The sequence below is a fragment of the Delphinus delphis genome, chromosome 14 (assembly GCF_949987515.2).
Source record: "Delphinus delphis chromosome 14, mDelDel1.2, whole genome shotgun sequence".
Lineage (NCBI taxonomy): Eukaryota > Metazoa > Chordata > Mammalia > Artiodactyla > Delphinidae > Delphinus > Delphinus delphis.
In genome coordinates, this window is record NC_082696.1 from 79,751,456 (window position 1) to 79,772,494 (window position 21,039).

At 36.4% G+C, this 21,039-nt stretch overlaps 1 protein-coding gene across 21 annotated transcripts in view; it reads right to left on the reverse strand.

The window, feature by feature from the left end:
• The window catches only part of RIMS1 (regulating synaptic membrane exocytosis 1), a 474,653-nt gene that overhangs the window by 84,332 nt on the left and 369,282 nt on the right, over positions 1-21,039 (reverse strand). For 14 of the 21 annotated variants that reach the window (XM_060030365.1, XM_060030374.1, XM_060030370.1 and 11 more), the window contains 2 exons: positions 19,465-19,577; positions 13,623-13,771 (listed from right to left, as the gene is read on the reverse strand). The exons of the other annotated variants lie outside the window; for them this stretch is intronic. In XM_060030365.1, the coding sequence (XP_059886348.1) occupies positions 13,623-13,771; positions 19,465-19,577 (262 nt within the window). The remainder of the gene's footprint in view (positions 1-13,622; positions 13,772-19,464; positions 19,578-21,039) is intronic. 21 annotated transcript variants of the gene reach the window in all.

Below are 21,039 nucleotides of genomic sequence, written 5' to 3' on the forward strand. Positions count from 1 at the left end.
CTATATTGTTGGTGGGAATGTAAACTGGTACATCCACTATGGAGAACAGTATGGAGGTTCCTCAAAAAACGAAAATAGAATTACCATGTGACCCAGCTATCCCACTCCTGGCCATATGTCCGGGGAAAACCGTAATTCGAAAAGACACGTGCACCCCAATGTTCACGGCAGCACTATTTACAATAGCCAAGACATGGAAGCAGCCTAAATGTCTATCAACAGAGGAATGGATAAAGAAGACGTGATAAATATATACAATGGAGTATTACTCAGCCACAAAAAGGAACGAAATTGTGCCATTTGCAGCAACATGGATGCAACTAGAGATTATCATACTAAGTGAAGTAAGTAAGACAGAGGAAGACAAATATCATATGGTATCACTTATATGTGGAATCTAAAAAATGATACAAACAAACTTATTTACGAAACAGAAACAGACTCACAGACATAGAAAACAAACTTATGGTTACCAAAGGGGAAAGGGGGTGGGGGAGGGATAAATTAGGAGTTTGGGATTAACATATACACACTACTATATGTAAAATAGATAACCAACAAGGACCTACTGTATAGCCCAGGGAACTATACTCAATATCTTGTAATAAGCTATAATGGAAAAGAATCTGAAAAGAATATATATATATGTGTGTGTGTATATATATATATGTGTATATATACATATATATATATGTACAACTGAATCACTTTGCTGTACACTTGACACATTGCAAATCAACTATACTTCAGTAAAACATATATAAAAAATCTCATATTATTTCTGAACCATAAAATAGTATAAATGAGTCACAAAATTATAAATTCATGAAGCTGAAGACAGGCACACACAAGTGATTTCTTGACGTAACTGTTGTCTTAGTTTACAAAGGAGCAAAGAAGACCACTAATTATGTTGGATGATTCAGACAACTTAGAAAACATTTCCACTAATTATAGGAAACTAGCATGTAAGGCTTTTTGAGAACTCTTCAAGGTCTAGGGTTTTTGATTTACTGCACTGGGTATGTACTATGTATTCATTCGGCGAGTGTTGATTTACACAAATTTGGTTATTGTGTCTATGCTTCAAGATGGCCTAGGTGAAATCAATGTAATCATATTTAAAAATGAGTAAAGAACTGTAGCTCTAAATGATTATTTTCTTAAAATAGTGATAAAGTAAAAAAGCCTTTAAAGTTTTTACCATATTGTTTTAAAAGTAACAGTTACCAAGAGTAGCAGCTACAAGCCTGTTAGCTATGCACGCTGAAGCAATGAGTTTGAAAATAAAATATATTCCTTGAGATAGTTTGTATCATACTGTGTAAAGCTAATGTGCTCCAAAGCAATCCCAAGTACTTCTTCTACTTCATACCTCAAGTGTATGATTCATAAACAAAGTGTACAGTAGGAAAATAGAGCAACTAAGCTCAATACAGACCAAAGAGTCTGCAAGTTTTCCTCTTCTTTGAAATGGAGTTTTTTTCTTAATGTATTGCACCGAAGACTTGCAACACAATACACAAACCATTGGCCAAATTATGGTATTATCTGAATTCAAAATACTTAGTAGCTAAAGAATTAGTACCAGATCTCATATTTTCATTTTTTTCCTGCAGATCATAGCACCAGAATTTATTGTGCCACATTTGGTTTACAATATGCTTTTAGGGCAGCAATACTTCCTCTTTATTTTTTAATAATATATTTCATAGGTCTTGAATTAATAAAACAAATACTAGTAAAACTGCTCTCGTGGAAGGATAAAGCCCTGAGCCCTGCAATCTAAGTCTCCTCTTCACCCTTTAGTTCTTCTCCTGTTTCAAACATGTACATGGCAATCTGCAGACAGCAATGTTCCTTAGAACACCAACAGTCCAAGGGCAGGACTCCAAAAAGCTCCGTGTTAATGAAATGGAACTTCTCCGGGCCAACACACATTCATCCAGCTCATCATAAATCACAACCAAGTGGAAAAATTGAATATTAACAATCAAAATCCAGATTTTGAAAGGTGTTGTGTCACACCCTAGGTAGTCATCTGGCCTGTGAGACACGTAAGGAGAACTCTGAAAAGTACAAAGTAACTCACTTAATCCTTCGCATCTTGTATGCAGTAACTGAGTTATAATCATACAGCATAACTACTCTTCCAGAGCATCTGACATACACTATCGTTTTATTCTCACATAGTCCTGTGAGGCAGGAGTGGCAGGTATGATTCTCATTTTTCAGATGACTATACACATAATAAAATATATATATATATAAAGATTCACTTAAAACCACAGAGCTAGGGATCATGTCTGGTTTGCTCCACACCATACAGTAGGTATCAACTATCCTACCTCCATATAATAGGCACCCAGTAAATGACTGGTGAATGGGTGAATGAGTGAATGAATAACTAAATAGGAAAATAACTTAAGTTCTACAGAAGCTGTGTACTTGGTGAAGGTCTCAGTGTTGGTTAGTGATAGTATCAAAGCAGATATAGATAGATAGACTGATAGCTAGATATATAGATAGAAGATAGAGAGATAGACAGATAATAGCTAGATGATAGATGCTAGACGATAGATATATATAGATGACAAGTGATAGACAGATAGATAGATGATAGATAGTGGCAGCATATATTTTCAGTTCTTTATTTACTTCTGCATATATAATCTATTTCCTACTTTATTTCCTACTAACTAATCATATTAATTTTCCCTTTTCCACACCCTCTTGCATGCCTCAACTTCCTCACACTTGATCTGGCTACGTTCCCCAATGTCCTTCTTCATATCTGAGATTCACACCTGACAGCTTTCTGGAACTAGAAACTTAATTCACATAAAAGATATAACTAACTACAGACTAAACTAATGCTGTAAGTGTGATACTACAACTAAATCATTTTTATTATTTAATATGTGGGAAACATATCACTAAAATTAGACATTTAGCATGTATTTTATATTACTAAAGTAAATGTAAATAGTAAGAGTCTTTTATAGCTTTATCTTTTATACGTTTTGATAAAATCCAATCAAGAATTTATGCACAGATACAGCAACGTATTTTGGGCAGATTTAGTTAAAAGTTTTAGAAGGAAATAATACCTGCCAGTGTTTTGAAAATAAGGGTAAATCTCTTTGCAGTGATTTGATCGATAATGACCGATCGGCGTTCCCTTCCGAATCCTGGTTTCATAATGACATGGTAGGTTCTGTGGGCACGTTTCCATCCACTCTGAGCAGAGCCTGACACTAGAGGGTCCGTCAACCCTGTCCCACTCTAAAGGGGGCAACAACGAAGATGCAGGATGACAGGCAGCCAAAGGCCATAGAGAACTCTGCCCAGAAGAGTGATCTTTCCTAAGGGTCTGTAAAACACAGCCTTTCAGAGAATTCTTGAATCTGGATAAGGCCTCCTTCTCAGGGCTGTTCTCAGTTGTCATACATAACACCTCTTTATACACGTCTACTCCGACCATAAACATATAAGATCTGGATGACCTGCCGTCCCCATCGGCTTCCCGTCCCCGTTTCCAGCAAGGTTTTCTCCACACCTTAAATTTGCACTTCAGACCGAGGATCTCAGTGGCTGTTACCAGGCTTCTGTCCTGGGTCACACGGGATGCAGCTGACAAAGGGCGGGGTAGCCTCGACTGGCTGGGCTCTGGATGGAATGAAGTCTATGTGATTTCTCACGGCCGTCAGGCGTTTGGAGCGGGGAAGGCTCACTTCAGTATTTCCTAGAGCCTATGAAAACAACTGGACACCTGCACAAACTCACACACTTACATCTGGGGTTTCTCAGCATCACTCACTGCAGAATAGGGACCTCAGAGGGAGGGGTACTATTGGACCAAACCCTTCTGAAGAGCCAAAGCTCTAGCACTTTCAGATTTTGCGTCTGTCCATATGGCTGTTGGGATGGGAAACTTTCTAAATATGCCCTGGGCTTCACAGGTCTTATCACTGATGTCATTTTAGCATTGAATTTACTTTTTTTTATTTCTGCCTTTAAAAACTTCACTAGTTTTTAAAGATAGGTGTGCAGAGTGAAAAAGAAAAATAACAACAGCAAATCTATGAGCTTTACGATAAGAAAGACCTAGATTCTATTGACAGCATCATTATTTGCTATTTATGGCCCTGGACAATTTCTTCAAATCTCAGATATCTCATTTTCTCATTTATAAAATAAACAGAAACATCTACTTTGTTGGACGATGGGGAATCATCTCTGTAAACTACCTTCAACTGTAAAATAAACAGTAGCTGTCCATGTTATTATTCCAAGCCCATTACCTTACTGTCCATGAAATTCTGATAACTGTGGTGCAGTGGTCATTCTTCTAGGTGTAGCAAAATGGTTTTGTATCAATCTACAGAATGTGAAGGCCTGATATTAAAGGGTTGGGTTTTTTTGTTGTTTTGATTTGTTTGTTTGTTTGCCTGTCAGCATCCTGCACTGGCCATGCTCCCCAGGTCCACTGCCACCGTTTGAATAAAGGGGCCCCCGGCATCCGTTGTGCCCAGCTTTACGTGCTTGGTGTCCTGTCACCTTGGCCACAGCAGACTGAACCGAAGATTGGCATCTGAGTCCAAAGCACCCTCTAAGGACCTCTTTATTCCAGGATCACTAATTGCTCCCTTAATCTATGGCCCACCTGGGCTCCCTCATTAAATTCCACCCCCCCCCAAGAATCTCTGCCTGCCTCTGGGCTGTAATCTACCTTTGCCCCCATGTCATTTATCCGTTCCCAGCTTCCGTTTCTCCTCACCATTCAAGGGGCCTTTCTCTGCTGGAGCTCCCTCTTTCCTTCCTCCCTCCCTCCTTTCTTCCCTTGGTTCATTCGTTCCTTTCTTCCTTCACCTCCCGCTCCGTCCACCCCCATCACTTGTCCTCCCGTGCCTCAGATCTCACCACCAGTTCAAGATGCAATTCTCTTTTCCCTGCCCTGGCATTTTCCCTCTAACCTGGTATAAGGTCCCTAGGGCCACAGTTCTTCTTGCTACCATTATTTATTTATTTATTTTGCTTTAAATATTATCCTTTTAAGTGAGTAAATTTTTAAAAAATTAAGAAAATAGTAGCACATTAAATATGAACTACTATTTCTAGCAAAGTGGTAGATGAGATATTCTGAAACATCCTTTCCCTCCCCAATACCTAGAAATGATGGGAAAATGACAGCAAATACCTGTTAAAATACAACCTATGTTCACAGGAAAGAAAGGAAAATCCCCGTGGCCTAAAGACCAAGAAGGGACTGAAAACAGATTGCTAAGTGAGTTATGAATGTCTTGGGAGGTTCTGCAGATGAGAAATTTAGAGCCTTGAGTCCAGGGTCAGAGGGGACTTAGAACTGAAATCCCTGCATGAACCAAGACCCATGGAGAACAAGGGACAATGTGGGTCTGGGTCTAAGTCCTAAGGGATCTTCACTGGTGGCATTGATTTGCATAAATAAATAAACAAACAATTAAAAAAATACAATGCATATATTTCAGGAAGATGGAGAATGCTTCCCAAATGAAGATCTAAGATGCAAGAAAAATGGTTAGCAAAGAAACTAGAAAGTATGTGGGTTACTCTAAAGCATTTATAAAAATAACATACAATAATGGGAGAAAGAAAACAATATATAATTAAAACACTGGACAAAAAATATGCAAATGGTGGAGGGATGGTAAAGGAGCTAAAGTGTATAGAGTCATTTTTTTTCCTCTGGGGGGAGTAGAAGTAATTTTAACTTTTAGATTTATTACTTAACGAAATATATATTCTCGAAACACTAAATTAGGCACTAAAATCATAGAAATAATATAATTTCCAGAATAATAGAGAAAGAAATGAAATAAAAACAATTTGATTCAAAACCAATCAGGAAAGAGGAAAAAATAGAATAATAAATATTGAAAACATAAAACAAGATAGTAGAAAGAATTCCAAATACGTAAGAAATCAAAATAAATGTAAATGCATTAGTTAGCCAATTAAATGATACAGATTGTCAAGCGAGAAGGAAAAAAGAAAATCTAAATCCAGTTCTATGATGGTTACAAGAGATATAACTCACACATAACTCATACCCTTTAAGAGAAAGATTAAAAAATAAAAGGATGTGAAAAGTTAGACTGGACACTAGTTTACAATTTGTCGTGTAAGACAAAATAGACTTTAAAGCAAAAAACTATTATTAGAGATAAAGAGATTCACTACATAAAAATAAAGAGGTTAAATCACAGGGCTCTCAATTCTGGCTCTACTGCCTACTGCCAAGTAAAGTTAATAGGTTGCTTCATTTTATTTTATTTATAAAATGAGATTATTAACTGTTACACTCCTGAGCTGTTACAGCACTCATGATATTGTGTGCTGTATCCATGTGTTACGCAGTCATGGCAAAATATGAAAGTGACACGTGAAATAGGTGAAGTTTCGGAAGCACTGGTTTTGAGTGAAAGGATATCGTATCCATTTCAACCACAGAAATATGAAGATTTTCCTGAAGCACCGGTATTTAACGTTGATAACCAGAGTTCATGCTTGGTGACCATTAAAACTGTTAGCTACCCATCCACATAATACTGCCAGCTTTATAATCAGCAGTCAGTTCTCCAACATGCAGATATAAACACATAAACACAGAAGATAAATAGAAACTTAAGAATCTGTTAGAAAATTCCCATTTTATATGTCTTGGCATAAAAATATAGTAACAATTTGACGGCCTCTCAAAACAGTCACCCTGCTATTTGATCGCTAATAGAGCACAGAGCATCCTTCACGTAGCTGGTCTATGTGGTAATTAGAGCACATCAAAGACAAAAGGGTGGCGTAAGTGGCCCTTGAGGAAGCCCTCATATGCTGTGGAAACTACAGAGCACTGAAGCAGAGTCAGTCAGTGTCTTAGCAAAGGAGTGGGTCTCTTACACCCGAGCCTAGCCTGAATCCAAAGCTGGTACTTCTGGACATCGGTCATAGCCCCAGAGTGAATGCACTGCTCCTGGCCTCTGTGTCGAAAGCCAAGATCACAGCTACAAACATATCCTGTACCGTGAACAGGAACCGGAAGCCCAAAGTTGAAATTATTTTCTCTTTGAAAACTATTCCTAGGGAATAAATTGGTTGTATTTGAAAGCTGCTTTAATATTGTCAATTCACTTTAGGATTTATCACCTATGTTATTTTCCTTGCACTTAAAAGATGTATAAACTTTATACCTTTCTAATAATCTATTACACTGAAGATGTGCTGTTAGCAGTACATAAGTTATCGATAATTTCTTGTATATTGTGGGGAAAATAATAATTAAGCGGGAGAATTATGTTCTTATTTTATTTAACAACGGAATAGTAAATTAAATGTGTAACTTCTTTTAGGATAATTAAATCAAATTGGAAAGTTATACTCACTGTACACAATCAGTTATGATTTAGACAATATCATAAATAGACAATATCACAAATAGACTAACGTATTACAAGTAAAGTTATTAATATGGTTTGTTTTTGAGCTTTCAAAGATTTTATTTCAGCTTGACTAAGATACGTTTTTACACCCTCTTCCAAACACACACTAAGACTTATTTTTCTCATTAAAGAAAAGTTTCTAATTATCATCATCTACAATTTCCATTGAACGTGCTCTTTAAAATCTTTTAAATGTTAAAAATGATCTAATTTAATCCTAAGAGAAGAAATAAAGCTACAGGGAGATAGATTTCTACAAATAACAAAAAGTCACGACGTACTTTACAACTCCAGGTGTAGAGTAGTTATTTTTTCCCAATTGACAGACATTGTCTCTAAGATCTAATTACAAGTGATCATTTCAACAAATAACTCCCATCTTCATAAGATATCCTGGGTTTCTATTCAATTTTGAAAACTTTATTATAACTGACCATTTTTATTGTTTATTATACAGGAAGCATTTCCCTAATACTCTGCTGACCTTCCCAGAATTTAAGTAAACACATCTTAGTAAATCTAAAATGAATTGACAGAGTAGAACAGTAAGAACAAAGCAGGCTGGAGCTGTTCAAACTGGACCAGCGCAGCTTCCCCTTAAACTGTCTTAAAGGTTTGCAAGGCACGCCCTCACCAGGAGAATCTACTCACCTGCCCCGAGAGCTCTAACTGGCTACTCTAAGGACTGTCGTGTGACTTACAGTCATAAGTCAAGAGTATTTTGTTTATGTTACGGATGTGGTGCGGTATAACAGTTCAGATGCGTGGCACATTCAGTCATAAGGTATATTAATGAGTATGGTTTAGTAATTTTACCATAAAGGTAGAGAGCTTTTAAAGGGCACATGGCACAGTCTTTCCACCTCTCTACAGCTTTAATCTAGTCACAGGAAATAATAATGGTCCACTCATCAGTCTTGGACAATTAAAACGAAGACATGCCATAAAAGAAGCCACTAGAAGATCGCCAAAATATATTTCCTTTCTCGGATATTCAGTATCCAGCATCTTTCACTGTGTTCCAGTTTGTTCTCTCCTCCCCATCAAATCTCCATGTCATTTTCCTTTCTTTTTAGTACTTTTGTAGATCTCAGTAGACTTTGTTTTTCTATAGTACACCAGGCGAGCATGCGAAAGTGTGTGGCTAGCTCTAAGAATTCCCTCTTGGGCACTCCTGACCGTATTCAATGTCAGTAGGCATAACAATGAATAAGTACATAAAATGAAAGCTTCCTTTAGTATTCTGAGCTGTTAATTGCTCAGATGATTTTGCAGTTAAGTATTTTTCAAATGCCATCACAGAAAATCCAGATTCTTTTTACATGGTATCCCGTATTCCCTTGCTGAGTTGAAGAAGTATCGTGAAATAAAGGGATCTTCTGTAATATTTTTCAAGCATAATTGCAATAATAAGATTGATTTTCTGGAAGATATTAACCTAGGCACTCATTCTCTATCACAATTTAAAATATCAAATAATTTAACCTACAATGTTTTAAAATCCCCCAATAAATATTAGCGTATTTCCTTCAGTATATGCTAATTATTACACCTAGTGACATCACCGGCCAGATTTGAGTAAATTTACACTTGCAAGATTAATGTTTGTGTATAGAAGACAACTCCTCTTAAAAAGCTCTCAAGTCTTTCAAACTACGAATGTAGAAAAAGATAACTGCTTTTGAAAATATTCTTTCAAAAGGAGATGATAAAAAGACCAAAAACTATTTGCATCAAAATCCACTTAGATATAGAAAGGCAACGTTACAGATCAAGGCAAACCTTTGTCACAAACGTGAATGCTGCTGGGAAATTGTTGCTTTTGACAGAACTTCTAAAACTGTATAACATCTGAGAGCAATTATAGGATTACGCTTGCATTTGCTTTTATAGCTTGATTTTGTATAAAACATCTGAAATTTGTCTGCCTGGAAAGAAATGGTTATATGATAAAGATGAAAAAAAAAATCAGAGCTATGTCATGAAAATTCAGCCTCTTTTTGAGGTGAACATCTTCTTTGATGTTAAAAAGACATAGAGCACTCAAAAACTCAACATATTCCTTCTGGGCTTCTAGTATACGTGCATTTTTATCATCAATTATGCCACCTCTACTAATATACTTTGCATGTTTTGTGGTTGGATAAGAAAACATTCTTCGAGGAATATTTAAGCCAATACGAAATTAAAATTGTAGCTCACGTGCAGAACAAGTCTGAAAAAGTAGGAACTTCAAATCTTTATTGATGTTTATTATTTTGAAGTATTAAGTGTTGATTTTGTCCTGTAAGAATCATCCTAGAAATTACTGAGATTTTAAGTAGTTTTAATCCGTGACAACAATTTTAGAATAACTTTTAATTCTTTATATCTACAAAAGGTTAATTACCCTAATATAAACATTATAGTGTATGTTTTTCTACTATAGTTCCCTGTAGACAGAAACTTTGAAAACATGAAGTATGTTTTAGGCTATTTTGAATGAAGCATTTAGCATGCATCTGCGGGGAGAGATGCCCTTTTTCAATTCACACAGAAACACATGGTCTAGCTGGTCCATCCCCAAATGGTCAAGGTATTTTTTGCCTAATCATTATCTCAAACACAAAAGATTCAGAATATGGCCCATGAGTTCCTAATATTCTGAAAATGATCTTTTAGAGATAGACCATCCAAATATATTTGTATTTTTCAACCTATACACATCTGATAAGTGCTTAATTTTATTCGTCCCCCAAACAGGCTTTTTAAAGCTTTCCGTACAGCCTTTTATCTCTTAGGGAGAAGGGTGCTGATTATCTAAAACAGAATTTCCCAAACTTCACTCAAAAACTATGCAACACATTCATGGATGTCCCTGTGAAATAGGCATTCCAGAATGAAATAACTTTGGTATGCGCTGGAATAAGCAAAGATAAACAAGTTGTTACAAGAGAGAACGTCTCAAAATGTCAAGAACAATAGGGTGTACTATGAATCGTTAACAGGAAAGTGTAGCAAGCAGTGTTTGGGAAACGCTGGCCTATATATCATACTGTGCAGACCACTGCTCATTTCAGATGTGCTTATCTTGACATCTTCTTGGTTCATAGCATACTTGGATAGAAGGCGTCAAAACCACACGTGGTACTTTACACACTACGGTTCTGTATGATACTGGTAGGATCAAGTCAGTGGTTTCTCCCTATGGTCCTTCAGGACAGTGGACACTTGGCTGACTTTTACGTACTGAGCACTGTCTTCAGGGGATGCTACGGTGTCTTCTAAATCCTTCTAATGACTTCCAGATGAAAACCCATCCAAGGCAATGCATAGTAAAACACTTCCTGTGTCATGGGAAGATGTGAGTGAAGACATATACCCCTGAACAACACGGGTTTGAACTGCATGGATCCACTTACAGGGGGATTTTTTCAATAAATATAGTACTTATATTTTCAGTCCATAGACCTTTAAATAAACTAAGTGTGGGGAAAATTTTGTGTTCAGTTAGAGATCGCAATATGTGGAATCAAAAGAACTAGGGTTTGAGTCCCGATTCTATCCTAACCATTGTTCAAGGGTCAGCTGTGCAGGGAATCAGGATATAAAAACAGGTTTCAAACTCTTAAACAGATTATAATCTCCTTGAGTATGCGGCCTAGATATTATACTTTCACGAAGTCTTGGAAAATAATAGCCTTTACGCTTGATAGGAACTCAAAAGTTTGCTGGTACCTATTATGAAATGTAAATACATCTATTATTATATTGATCACATTTTTCACGTTTTATCCATGAACTTGAATAAATAAAATTTTAAAACCTATGCAGGTGTTAGTTACTAAAAAAACCCCACAGAAATGCAAAGCAGTACTATATTGAGAAAAATCATTACTCATAGTGTTATAAGAATTGGGAATATTTAAAGCTGAACAGCCTGCAACTTTTTGATGTCATTTTTATTTTTCATCACAAACCCTCCTCTCAGGTTTTTACCATAGGGCTGATGGTGGACCCAAAGTAACTCTGTGTGTGTGTGTGTGTGCGCGTGTGTGTGTTGGCGGGGTGTACATGTGTGTCCGTGCGCCTGTGAGGATATTTAGGGGGAAGAACATACATGAAAAGATGTAAGAAGGAAGACCTGCCCCTCCCATAGCTCATCTTACCCTCTTTGCTCCTCCTAAGTGTTCTAAGAAATCAAACATGCACCGCATATGAAGAATTCCTGATCTAAAGTACGGGACTACGGGAAAATACTTCTTCACATTAGCTTCAGGGGAAACTTGTTTAGCCATTCGCTTAACTGACTGCATTTACATAATCCACTTACGTAAAAATAACTGAGCTCAAATGTGCTCTAAACCACAGAGAAGGGAAAGGGAAGCCGGAAACAGGGAAATGGCCTCAGAAAACAGATTTGTCATTAAGAAATTTATTTGCACCCTTCCTGGGTCTACTCCATCCCCACCACCTTCAATACGTAATAAAAGTTATATGAATCAAGGAGGCAAAAAATCCTCTATCTTCTGCTTCTTGTCATGATCTAGTTATAGTGAGTGTTATCTGATAAACTAGCATTTTCCCACAGAGTAACCTTGGCTCCAATCACTACCATGAAGTTCTTTCTCTTCCTTTGTATGAAATCATAGTTCCTTGTTGTTGAGGCCCCTACAATTTCTCTGTTCTTTGCTTTCTTCCTCAAAAATCATACGGCCAAATTTTCCCTGAAGAACCTATTCTCCTGAAATTTCAAGAGAATGACAGTGGACCCACATATTATGCTCACAGTTGGTTGGTAACATGAATTCTGTGAATTAGTCATTCTTTACAGCATAGGACTCAGGGTACGTGGCTCTATTGTGAACATAAAATTACTTCAAGATTTACGGTTTTGTAGTTATTGAGTAAATTGTTTTTAGCGACTAAAAGTGAAAAAAGTCTTTGTTGAAGCCCTATTTATCAGTATTCTTGCTAAACCGAATAGGTTTTGAAACATAATATCTTAATAATATTTCAATAGAAAGGAATTGATTATAATCGTTTTTACCCCTCTATCCTAGCAGCTCAATACGGTTACATTCCTCAGCTCTTTTCATTCTTTCTTAAATTTTAGAGAACTTAATATCCTATTAGGACCAGATGCTGAGAATATTCAAAATAGAGATAAAACGTTCTCTTAATGTCTTGATCGATTGGAATTGCTCCTGCAGAATCTCAGTGTGGCACTGTTAATTAACAGTAAGATAATTGGTCTCAATTTGCTTCAACATGTGAGCTAGGTGCAGAGAAATCCAGGAAGACGGAATGCCTCAGGATACATCATCAAAACGTGTGATCATAAAAGGCTTTTGGAATATTAGGAAGATAGTTGCTCCTGTTTTGAACATTTATATTTCTTGGTCCTCTCATCAACCCCAAAGTGCCTTCACTGAAACTTCTACTTCTGGAAACTACTTAAGAACAAAAAACATGCCTTGTCCATACTGAGTCTGCTGTACTGAAAATGGCGCCAGATTCCTGAAGTCTTTTCCCTTTCGGCAGGGTTATTTGTCTTGTGAGAATCAAGATAACTGTCGGTGATTTAAACAAACTTCATGCAAACTTCTTACAACTCCCCTACTGTAGAAGAGGGGTGTGTATTTTGTTATCACATCCACCTGAAGGCGGACCAGCTGCTATGTGATTGAAGGCATGATCAACAAACTACAGCCTAGGGGAAAATGCAGCCCGCTCTCTGTTGTTCTGTAAATGAAACTTTATTGGAATAGGGCTATGTTCACTTGTTTGCAGAGCTTCTGCACCTCAGGGGCAATGTAGAGCGTCGAGACAGAGATTGTCCTGCAGAGCCTGAAATATTTACTATGGGGCCCTTTACAGAGAGAGCTTTCTGACACTGGACTAAAGAATGCTTTGTGGATTTAATCACTTTAGGAGGAATTTTAGAGCAATCTCTAAAATATGACTCTGGTTACAGCCCCATCTTATAGTAAGTACCAAAGAGTCCAGGCAACGTTACACAACAGTGAATCAACGCCGAACTCACTCTAGTCCCAGTAGTTTCAATGAAATGTTTCTGCTACTTGACCTAAGCTCTGTTTGAGTGACAACACTCAGGAAGCGCGGTGCATTTTTACCCGGTTTGTACACACAGTGGCATCCACTCACCTGGTCCTGCCCCTGGGCCGCTCAGATTGCTCGGACAGGAAGCTGGTGCTACTGGTCCTGGAGATGGCAGACACGTCACTGACGTCACTGTCTGAGGATCTGGCGGAGACGCTGTCGCAGCTTCGGTACTGATCTGTATGTACGTTATACTAAGGACGGAAAACAAGAGAGCGTGAGCTCTGTCATCGGAGGCTGGCAAACAGAGACACACATGGTTAGGCTAACGGCTACTCAGCCCACATCAAGCAAAAGTGCACTTTCGTAAACATAGGTGTAGAGTCTAAAAGGACCCAAACGCTAGCATGATACATGGGTTCCAGTATCACAAACCGGCCCCCTTTGAATGGTAAGGAGTGGTTTATAAGGACTGAATCGTAAAACGAGAGTGTCAATGCTTGGGTGGAAAATGCATTGAATAAATGATTTGCACATACTTAAGACCTCAGAATGGTATTGTTTATTTTTTCTAGTACATCAGTTCATCTTCCCTTGCCTGGGTTTTCATCGTTGCCTACAGATTCCACTCACCTTCTACTCTATCCATGGGGTAGACTGCTTCCATCTGTCTGTGCTTCCTGAGTCTAAAACTTATATTCAATTTACCTACACACTTTCCCTATGCTAAGACATCACATTCTTTCAAATGTAACCAAAAAACACATCTCTCTGCAAAAAAGCACTGACATGAGAGCAGAAGGATTGTGCCAAAGACATTGTAGAGAAGGAGGTAAAGACGGGACTTTGACTTTCTTGCTATTATGGCTTAATTAGTTATTTTCAGGTTTAAACTATCAACTAAGTGCTGAAAGTAAAAAATGGATTCCTATTAAAATTTCGAGATACACTATATCTCATATTTAAATGTGTCTTTATATTTGTCTCTAGTATTCATTACCTGAGGTCTTAGAAAGCATTAGGTGAAAGATGAAAACTTGTGAAGGTTTCAAAGCAGTTAATCTACTCTTTTTTTCTACTTCACTCTTAGTGCAAAGAATCACACAGTGAAGAGCTTTATACAGTCTCTATTTTTATTTTTCTATGTGTGTTTTAATCATAATAAATAGGAAGGTTATATAAGTATCTACAACTTTAAAATAACAAATATATACTTGATTTTCTATTGTTAGGTACTGGAAGGTAAGATAATATAACTTCTTATATAAAATAAAAGAACACATAACTAAAGGGACACATGACAAAACATTGGGTATTTAAGTTTCTTATCAAGCATTTATGTCCTAAGGTGTGAAAATATCAAATGTTTGCTAAACTTGTAGAAAAACTCACCCATCCTCTCAGTTCCATATCAAATGAGTTTTAATATATCTAAAATAATCCGAACACTCTATTTCTAAAAATTTGTATAAACAATTGTCTTGCTAAAGAGTACTAAATAAAATGATGCTAAATTGTAGATCTGTATATACAAAAAGAACTATAAGACAATAATACTTTTTAAAAACTTCTAGAGAAAGGATCATGTTTATTTAATAATCCTTCAAGTGTTAGTAGCTCAGGCCTAGGGTATTTAAATGTTAGTTTTAATTTTTCATCTCTCACGTGTACGTTTTGGGCAAAGAATTTCACATCAAGCATGAAAACAATTTCAAATTCATAGAGTATCTAAAAAATTATCTTTCCAAAGAATTTTTTCATAATTGCATGATCTGTTTTTGAAAGCCATGTGCTTCATTATAATCCAAAAGGACATGCATATATGCTATTATGTTCAGAACTGAGCTATTTATATAACTTCATGTATGATTTAAAATTAATATGATTTATGATAAAGTAACATGATAATGTTTTAGCACTAACTTCTTTCCTATCTGATAGCGTGGTGCTGACTGACAGGATTCATTTCAATAAGAACTGTTTTTTATTTACAGAATAGATGTAAAAAGTAGGCTCACATAGTGGAATCTGAATTTAATTCTGTTACTGGGGCACAAACATATTTCCTATATGACTTGTTTCTGAAACTATTTTGCTACGTAAATATGTTATGTGATTATGATAATGTCTCCAAACATTGAAATGACAGCTTGTCCATGAGAGAATATGAATGAATTGGTTTCTAATACAATAAAAATTTGCCCAGCTGTAAGAGGTTTTCTGGCATGGCGTGACCCCAGCACAAATTCTCCCCTTATTTGACAAATGCCAATAATAAGCAGTGTAGACTATAACATAAGATCATGTGAGTGTGCATGGAATTATTTCTCCAACTAAGCAAATCCTCCGTTTCTATAAATCATGTCTTCTTCTCCTGTCTATAGACTTTTGCTATTCCAGCCACGAGATAAAACAAGGGATTTTAAAAGATTCCAGCCACGAGATAAAACAAGGGATTTTAAAAGATTGTCATATTAAAAATCTTTTATATTGGAGTAAAGAATAACCCACCATTCTGACACCATGTCACAGTTTTCTTCACATTGGTTATTTGAAGGAACGGAAAGGCTTTTATACTCACTTTATACTACTACATCTACTTATTTTCAAAATCTGTTAAAAGTTTAAATAATCACTTTGACTTTTCATCAAGCATGATTCTTTAAATTTCCTATTTAACAATTAAATATTTTAATAGAAATACGTTAATTATATTTTGAGAAATGTAGCCTCCTCAGGAGAAATATACACTGATCACATAGCAGGGAAATTTGTCCTTGATGTGAGGGGAAGCTCTCATAACAGGGCTGCTATTTTCATAAGTAATAATAAACTCTTGGTAGCTGCCTACAAAAACCATCACGTCAAACGTCAATCCTTCTTGCTGTTCTTGGGTTACAGAAACACAAGTACTCTTTAAAATGTGAGGCCTACGTGCAAACTCACTCTCCAGTTATGAACTTTACTCCATCACCATGGCATGCGACTCTGTCTAACATCAGTGAACAATTAGCACAGTGTCACATTTCAGAGACACGAAGTTTTGTGTTTTCTCAAAAGCTAAGTTAGTGCTAATTCCTTACTCGGGATGGAATTAGGTTCATTTAATACTTTAAAGGAGATGTCACGTTTGAAACATCTCAGGAATTATACTACATGTGTCTGGTAATTCTTTGCCCTGAAGAAAATCTAGTTCTGTTGGTGTTTGGTTATAAATATTTTGAAAGCTGTTAACCAATTTCTAATCTGGCAGAATTTCAACTAAGGTGCATTGCTTCATCCAAAATGCCAAATGGATTAAAACACTAAAAATAAGTCAATAAAGGAATAAAGTTCAAAATTTAATGTACATTAAATTTATGAAAATACTGGTTCTCAACTATATCAATAAAAATAGATCTTTGTAAAGTAAATTGTAAAAAGGTTGAGGTAAAAGGCTAAATTTAAGAAAGAAAAAAATGCGAGAGGTTTAACTGGAATTGCTACTGGAAACTATTTAAAATTTTTATTGTAAGCATTCATTAGGAATCTTAGAATTGCAGAGAGTACTTACCTTTTACTTAACATATAAAATTAAAAATAAGCTAATTATTTGTTATCTTATATTTTTTTCCTGTCCTATAGTCTTATGTCTGTAAAGATACCATATCTTTGATCTCACACTTATCAATATAATTTATAATAATTTTATTTATGTAATATAGTAGTATCAATGTATGCAATAAGAGCAATAGTAATGTATTTGAAAGTAATGGGTTTTTTAATATTTAAATGCAATGAGAGAGGAAAAGGAAAAGAATGTCTGTGCAAATAAGGAAGGAATGATAGAATATGATAATTTAACTGCATGCAAATCAAAAGCCATAGAAGAATCTCTGAATCAAACTGGAGTCATGTGTACATTTCATTGATGTCAGAAGAGGAACGAAGGGCATCTAAGTTCCAGATCAGGAGTTGGTGGGCTCACCACTCCCTAGAAAGTCTTTGTTAATGTTGGGAAAGCACCTCCTTTCTTCTGAGGGGGCCTCAGTTTTCATGAATCTGGTAAATAAGAGAGGTGGAATTGAAGATCATTTTGAGGTATTTTCAAGTTCTAAATTTCTACCCATCAGAGAATTGGAATTTCCCGACCAAGATAAACCTTTTTTTTTTTTTTTTGGCGGTACACGGGCCTCTCACTGTCGTGGCCTCTCCCGTTGCGGAGCACAGGCTCCGGACGCGCAGGCTCAGCGGCCATGGCTCACGGGCCCAACTGCTCCACGGCACGTGGGATCTTCCTGGACCGGGGCACGAACCCGTGTCCCCTGCATCGGCAGACGGGCTCTCAACCACTGCGCCACCAGGGGAGCCCGATACACCTACTTTTGATTTCATTATGAATATGTGTTAGTGGTGATTTAGACTTCTAGGGGACTTCATTTTATAGTTTATTTTTTATTTTGTTTTTGATCAATGGATTAATGATGTGAGGCCTAGTTCAGAAAAGGCGTTCAGTCTTTTTACGCTGATTCTTTATTTAATCTCTTTCTTGTTTCCTGCACTGGCTCTGCCTATCCCTACTGTTCTATTTGACCTCGTCCTTTGACATAATGCTAAGAAATTAAGAAAACATTTCCAGCTTTAAAGATCGTTTCTAAATAAGAACATGCGACAGTGGAGGAAGCAAACCTAACTTATGCTGCTTCCTAATTCTTACTGCATTTGTGGTAAAAGCAAGCAAAAATGATGATGATATCCATAAAGACAGACAAATAGCAGATGAAGTAATAATATCATAAAGAACAAACTGGAGGAAAAACTATGTGGAGCTGGAATCAGCAACTCTGCAACATCAAGATATTTTGCTTACTGATTTTTTCTTTTCTTTACTGATTTTACTTTTTAAAATACTGTTTCAGACTCCTTGGGAGTTGAGCCCCGCTGAATCACAGCGACCTTGGACGTTGTCCAGTTGCAACCCTTCTGCAACTAAACTAAGATATAAAGTGATAAGATGGCATCCAGCACATATGGCTCTATGGTGGGCTGGTGACAAATCAGATTTTGTCACCACCTCCATATTTTTGTGTTAGTCCCTGAATATCTGGCTATATAATGAACAACCTCCAATATTTAAAAATGAGTAGGTTTTTCTAGGTTCATATAACAAGCTAACAACGTTTTATTTAATTTTGAATTTCGAAAAGGTCATTACTTCCAAAAGTATTCTTGACATCAGATTAAAACACGGGTTTTCCTGTAGTGGCTGCTGCCACTTTTGTAGTATTCTAAAAAAAAGGTTTTTAAATAAAGCAGATAATAAATTTAAAATTGCTTCATGAAGTATAAAATTCTATGCACATGTTGATCAAAATTATCAGATGCTAGTTAGCAGTTTATAAACTCCTTATTGCCTCCATACAAAATAATATTGAAATATAAATTAAATTTTTATTCACTTGAAATTGGGTGGATCTCAGTTTCTGAGACTTTGAAATCAGTTATTTTTCTCACTAAAGACAGATCAATAAGAAATCTCACATCACATAATTTCTGTTATTCACTAAGAAATCTCCATAAGAATATCAACCTCAAATAGTATTTAAGAGTATAAATCTGTATCTTAGTATTTAAAATACAATATTAAGTGATATTCAAGCAATAAAATGGCTTAAAATGGCTTCACATATCTTGCTTATTTATGTGAATTTGACCACGACAATCGATCATCAAGTGACTTTCACATCAAGTATTTTCATTTTCTTTTTAAATAAAACATTTAATCCAGGTTAATAGACAATATGTTACTAAACATATCTTGTGAAAATATCAAGAGGAGAGAGGTTATGATGCAAGAGCATCACCTGAAGGATAACCTCTCTCCTGTAACCTGGTGCTCACTGGTCCTACCTGCTACCCATAATGTACTTTTTTACCAGGGGAACTATTGGTTGGTTACTGGTTTTACCTTGGAGTATTGTTCGCGATCAAGTTCTCGACTAGAACCAGACCCTGTTGTCTGCTTAAATCGATGCACTTTCATTTTCATCTGTCTCGTTCGCTCCTCCACTACTAAGCTTGCTGCAAAAACACACAACGGGAGTCTATTAAAACACCGAAGCACCTCTGAGGAACCGAATGGTTTAAGATTGCAATGCTTTTGATACGACTTCAACCAAATAAAATTTCGAAATCACACGATTAACAAATAAAAGGCAGAAGATACAACGCTAGCAACTGTCGCTCTAAAGAGGAACGTGACTCAAATCGCACAGAATGGGGGACACAACGGTTAGTAACAAAAGCTAAGGATCCTATGTCTTTACCGGATATGAAATAATCTCAGTTCCATTCATGAGTCATTAAGTGAAACCGAATTTAATTGTGAAAATATGCTTCCTGTTGAATGAACTGGTTGTTGCCTGTACATCTAGATAGAACACATCACACAGAGATACACGTGTTTATCTACATGCATGCACACCATGTGACACCCTCAGCTGCAGGAGTCACTTAAAAACTCTTGTAATGGAAGAGCGCCTGCTTTTCTGAGGCATTCTTATTAAATCCTTCATTTCTACCAGCCGCTTTTCATGAATATTTGCCATTCTTAAAAACGGACTTGCTAAGAGAAAAGATTTGTTTTCTATCTCTGAAGAAAACATAAATGAAATTCATACTTTTTGAAAATGTGATATAGAACTTCAGCTCTTTAAGTTAAATTTGTAAATAAACATGTGTATTCCAGTTACGCCTTTATCATCTCCTAAGTAACAGGAGTGATTGTTTAGATGGGAAGAATTACAGCCTTCAATAAAGTATGAGCTATTTTAAGTCAGAATCCATCACAAGCAGCTTGGCTTTAAAACCCTGCCTTTAATTTTTACATTCTTACAAATGAAGACTGAAGAATACAGTCGTGTGCGTATACCTGCGTTGTGAGACCTACGTTTATGTTTCACAACTTATCTCTTGCCAATCTCTGCAACAAGTGCTACAATTTATTTTTAAGTTGTGTATATACACCTGTATCTGACCACAACCCATACTGTTTTGTAATTCATGTACTGGGGCTTCTGCTCAGAGGCCCTGTGATTTAAAGGAGAGTGGACATTTTGATACATCTAATTGAGGTGAGTGCTGACTTCCTGTCTTACAAGGAGTTTATAAAGACACTTGTTGACACATTTTTTCCATTGCAGTGATTAAACATGGCCTGTGATCCCTGATAAAAGGCACTGACACTTGTTATAAAAATTCAGTAAATATGTAGCTTTTACTGTGTGTTCAAATACAGGCTCATAGCCCAGGAGATAAATACATGCTGTGAAATGTGTGGGTAAATGTTTTGCTTGTAATTTTCACACCAAGCTGTTAGATGTTGAGCTTTGTTTAAATTCAGTAAATTAGACGATTATCAATCCCTAATGTCACAGTTATGTGGATGAAGCAATCACGCACACTTGCTTTGAAAATGTTGACTTGAGACCGTAAGTGATGACTATTATGACTAAAGGATGGTTCAATAGAGATCTTGAGAAAA